The 4,122-nt window shown below is 55.9% G+C and overlaps 1 protein-coding gene across 1 annotated transcript; it reads right to left on the reverse strand.

Annotated features, from left to right (window-relative positions):
- Positions 1-464: 464 nt before the first annotated feature.
- PHB (prohibitin) lies at positions 465-3,948 on the reverse strand (the record flags this gene model as incomplete). Its single annotated transcript, XM_010139797.1, has 5 exons — positions 465-830; positions 1,579-1,674; positions 2,789-2,905; positions 3,155-3,297; positions 3,733-3,948. Coding segments are annotated over 5 exons (785 nt in total), but the record flags the coding sequence as incomplete, so codon positions are not given.
- Between the last annotated feature and the right edge of the window lie 174 nt (positions 3,949-4,122).

Here is a 4,122-nt window from a genome sequence, read left to right on the forward strand (position 1 = left end):
GAGGAAGGATCTTCTCCTCCATGCCTGAAATTATCTACAGCATAAAGGGAATCTCTCACCCCCAGCCCCAGTCCACTCAGCCTGCTCCAGTTCACACAGGCACGGCAGAGCTGCTGTCCTCACGCTGAGATGTCTCTTACTCTCAGCTGACCCCTGAAAATAGACTGGCTTGGCTGAAGAGCGAGCCCTGAGCGTCCCTGCGCCGCAGCCAGGGAGCTGCACGCCTGCATCGGCCCCAGCTCAGCCGGCCCAAAGGCACCGCAGTGTCGCAGGGAAGCCTGGCGGTCACAGATGCTCGTGGGCAGGACGTCACTGGGGGTGACCTCTTTGTCCCAGCAGGGAACAGATGAAAACTCTGCTCCTGTTCCTCAGACTGCCTGGAAAGGGGCAATTCTCAAACCCAGCTTAACGGTCAGCAGAGCCGCTGCTCTGACCGGACATGGGAGGAATGCAGGTTTGCTGTCAAGAGTGTTCAGTTTTATTTGATTAAGGATTCAAAATGGGTTGAATTTTAATTTCCTCTGCTTTTACCAGTGAGGAAATGGCAAAGATTCTTTTGGAAGGGGCTGCTCTGGCAGGTCGAGGTGACCAGGCTAGCTCTGGCTGCAGAGCCGGGCTCACTGCGGCAGCTGGAGGAGCACAGACTGTCCGGAGGGCAGGTAGGTGATGTTGCGGGACCGTGACAGCTGGTAGGCGATGTCTTCCGCTGCCTCCAGCTTGCGCAGCTCTATCAGGCCATCGCCGGCAGTGGCCAGCGAGTTGGCTATCAGCTCGGCTGCTTTTGAGTCGCCCTCGGCAGAGATGACGGCTGCTTTCTTCTGCTGCTCAGCCTGAAAGGGAAGAGATGACACGGGCAATGAGCAACAGAGAGAACCAGAGCAGAGAGCAGGAAGATGCTGCTGTCGTCTTTAAAATATCAATTCCCACTTCACCATCCTGCTGTTCTTCTCCCCTGCTAGGAGACCTAAGACAGAAGGGGATTTCATTGTAAAGCTGTATCCTGTCGGGCTGTTTTTCTGCCTATTGTGGGAAAAAAGGTTGAAAAATTGTCTTGAAATTGCCTTATCAGTCCTAACCTCATGAAACATTAACCCACCTCCGGGCGCTCCTGGTGGAAAATTGTCTATGAAAGATCCGAGAACTTCAGGGGAGTTAAACGCGGGTCAGATAAACACTTTGACCATGTAATCACTCTGGCTGGTTACGTCCATCTGCCTGGACTAACCTAGGTGTAGCAGGACTGCAAACCTCAGCCCTGAACCCCAGTTCAACTGATGCTTCCTCCCAAGCGCTGCTTCCTCTCTCCTCCATGCAGACATTTCTGCTCCGCACTCAGACCATGACACAGGAGTAAGAGCAAAAAAAAAAGACCTCAAAACCCCACAAAATCACCCTTAGCCTTTATCTATGCAACAACCATGTGCCAGAGCTGGGAACTGTATCAGCATTCTGACCTCAAGTGACTTTGTCCTTCAACCAGCCCCACCTCCCGGCCAGGCAAGTGCGATGTTTGCTGCAAGCTGGAGCGGGAAGGAGATACCAGGAACCATTTCCAGGTGTCTCAGGAGGACGAGGTACCTTTTCCACAATGAATCTGGCTCTCTCCGCTTCTTGCTGGGCCACTTGCTTCATTTCCACTGCCTCCGTGAACTCCTTGCCAAAGGTGAGATGGGTCTGCAGGGCAGAAATCAACTGAGTCCTCAACGCTGCCAGCTGCCAGCAGCACCGCTGCCAACCCTGCAGCTCCCAGCCTGCCTGCAGCAGCGAGACTGGAATGCAGGTAGAAAGTCAGTAGCCCCAAGAGAACAGAAACTGGGACAAGTGGGCCTCCCCATCCGGTTCTGGAGTCTCAGGGGAGTCACCACAAGCACAGCTCCAGTCCAGCAGACCAGTAACACCAGTCCCTTCAGAGACACACCACCCTCCCCTAGTGCTTGGTTGGGCGCCTGGTGGGCAGAGCCGCGTGCTGGGCGCTCCCCTCCCGAGGCAGGGAGCCCACTGCCTGCTCAGCCTGCCCCTCCCACGCTCCGCTCCGCACTGGGGTGCTCAGCCCAGGCTGTCTGGAGAGCTGCGGGCTACTGGGATGGGATGGGGGAGAGGCCGATTTCCTTCAGCGGTGTGTTCAGTGGGAAGTGCCAGAAACAGAGTCAAAACTCGTGTTTTGCAGAAAATGCACCTTCCTGCAGAGGCTTCCTGTATGTCCAAAGCCAAATGCAAGAGCTCGTGTCCCTCTCCTCTGAGCAGGCTTTGAGGGACACCCCCAGGGAGGGAGGGGTGCACGGAGAAGCCAGATTACAAGAGATTTCATTCCCAAAGCTCACCGGGAGGTAGGGGAAGAGCTTCCTCCTGGAATAGTCGTAGGAGACTACGCAGCCAGGAGAGTAACTAACACTGTACAGAGAAAAGATGCTGTGAAATGTGGGTATTGTCGCTGCCCCCTGGGGCCTGACGCTTTGTCTCTGGGTGTCTGTGGACCAGCCGCCTTCCCCAAAGCCACGTGCAGCCCGATCCACCCCCCACAGCAGCGTCTGCTCTTCGTTTGAACCAGGGAAGCCCTGCAGCTGTGAGCTCTGTCGACGAGCCAGCGCAGCAGAGCCTTCAAGGGCTCGTTCAAGGTCACAGGCCAGCGACACCACCAGAGGTACTGACTGGAGCGATGACTGCGACATTCCAGACAGACAAACACCGTCCACACGTCCAAAGGTCCAGCCCACCCTTCTCCGAGTCTCTCCTCTGCTTTTCTTCAGGCACACTCCAAAGAGAAACCCTGAGAGGGGAGAACTCTTACCAAGGACACGTCATCCAGAATGAGCCCGAAGGTTGCTGCCCTCTCCGTGAGATCTTCGCTCACTTGCCTCGAGACCAGCTCTCTCTGCGTGATCAATTCGCCAGCGTCAAAGCGAGCCTGAAATCCGGAGGGACCACAGTGAGAAGTGCTGGACTCCCCGGCCCCGCCTGGCTTTGCACTCTTCAGCCCCAGAGTGATCCAATTCTTCTCCCCACGCTGCCATGAGCTTTTCTGGGTGGCCCGTGAGAGCCGGGGGGGGTTGGAAAGAGGAGCCCGATTCTGGATCATGACACACTCCGCACCCCAGCAGGTCTCTCACTGCTAAAGAGGAAAGAGGTGATGGCTGGAGCCCAGCGCTCTCCCTACCACAACAGACTTGAGGATCTCGGTTGTGATTGAGGGCAGGACACGCTCATCGTAGTCCTCTCCAATACTGGTGAAGATCCGCGGTAACTGGGCAGTCACTGGTCTGAACAGGATGCGCAGCGTGATGTTCACGTTCTGTAGATCTGTAGGAAGAGTCAGGACTTTAGTGGCAAACCACAGGAGACACACCGAAGCCCTCCTCTCCGGGGCAGCTAAATGAGAAGTAACAAACATTCAGGCTTCTTCTGGCCAGCAGAGAAGAGAGATTTTTACTCCCCGCCACAGCTCAGGATCTGAACCCTCCCCGCAGGGACCTTAAGCTGGGTTTAAGCTCCAGTTTGTTTGCGACACAGGGAGTTACTCGCCCCAGTGTGAAGGCAGGGCCATTACGTTTCAGGGGGTGACTCACAGCACCGAAGGCTCTTTTAAGCTGTTCTGGAACAAAAAATTGAGACCAAACCTTTCCAGACTCTGTGCCAAACTGGACTCGGGACACATGAGATCTCCACATCCAGAAGAAACAAAAAAACCCATCAGAGCATCTGGTCCTGTCACAGTTGGAGGGTCCAAACACTCACCTTTGCTGCCAGTGATCACAGGAATGTTACGGGGGCGAGAGCGGCAGTCGAAAATGATGGGTTTCTGCACCCAGGGGATGAGGAAGTGGGTGCCTTCTCCCACCACTACGTCCTGGACCCCGCGGAACCGGTCAAAGATGACAGCTCTGTGGCCTGCATCAACTAGAGAAGGAAACAGCCCGTCAAGCGCGGTTTTGCCGTCACCACCCACTGTACCTGCGCACCGCCAAAACCTGCTCAGGGCAGTGGCCTGACGGGGAGCGCTAACGCCTTTTGCTGCTGGAAACCAGTGAAACGAATTAGATCCCTGTGAGCAACGAGGCAAAGGGAAGAGGCAGCCCTGAATCCTGACCCACCCCCCCAGCCCAACGCCCGAGCGGACGCGGCGGG

The sequence above is a fragment of the Buceros rhinoceros genome, unplaced genomic scaffold, assembly GCF_000710305.1.
Source record: "Buceros rhinoceros silvestris isolate BGI_N320 unplaced genomic scaffold, ASM71030v1 scaffold16987, whole genome shotgun sequence".
NCBI classification, from domain to species: domain Eukaryota; kingdom Metazoa; phylum Chordata; class Aves; order Bucerotiformes; family Bucerotidae; genus Buceros; species Buceros rhinoceros.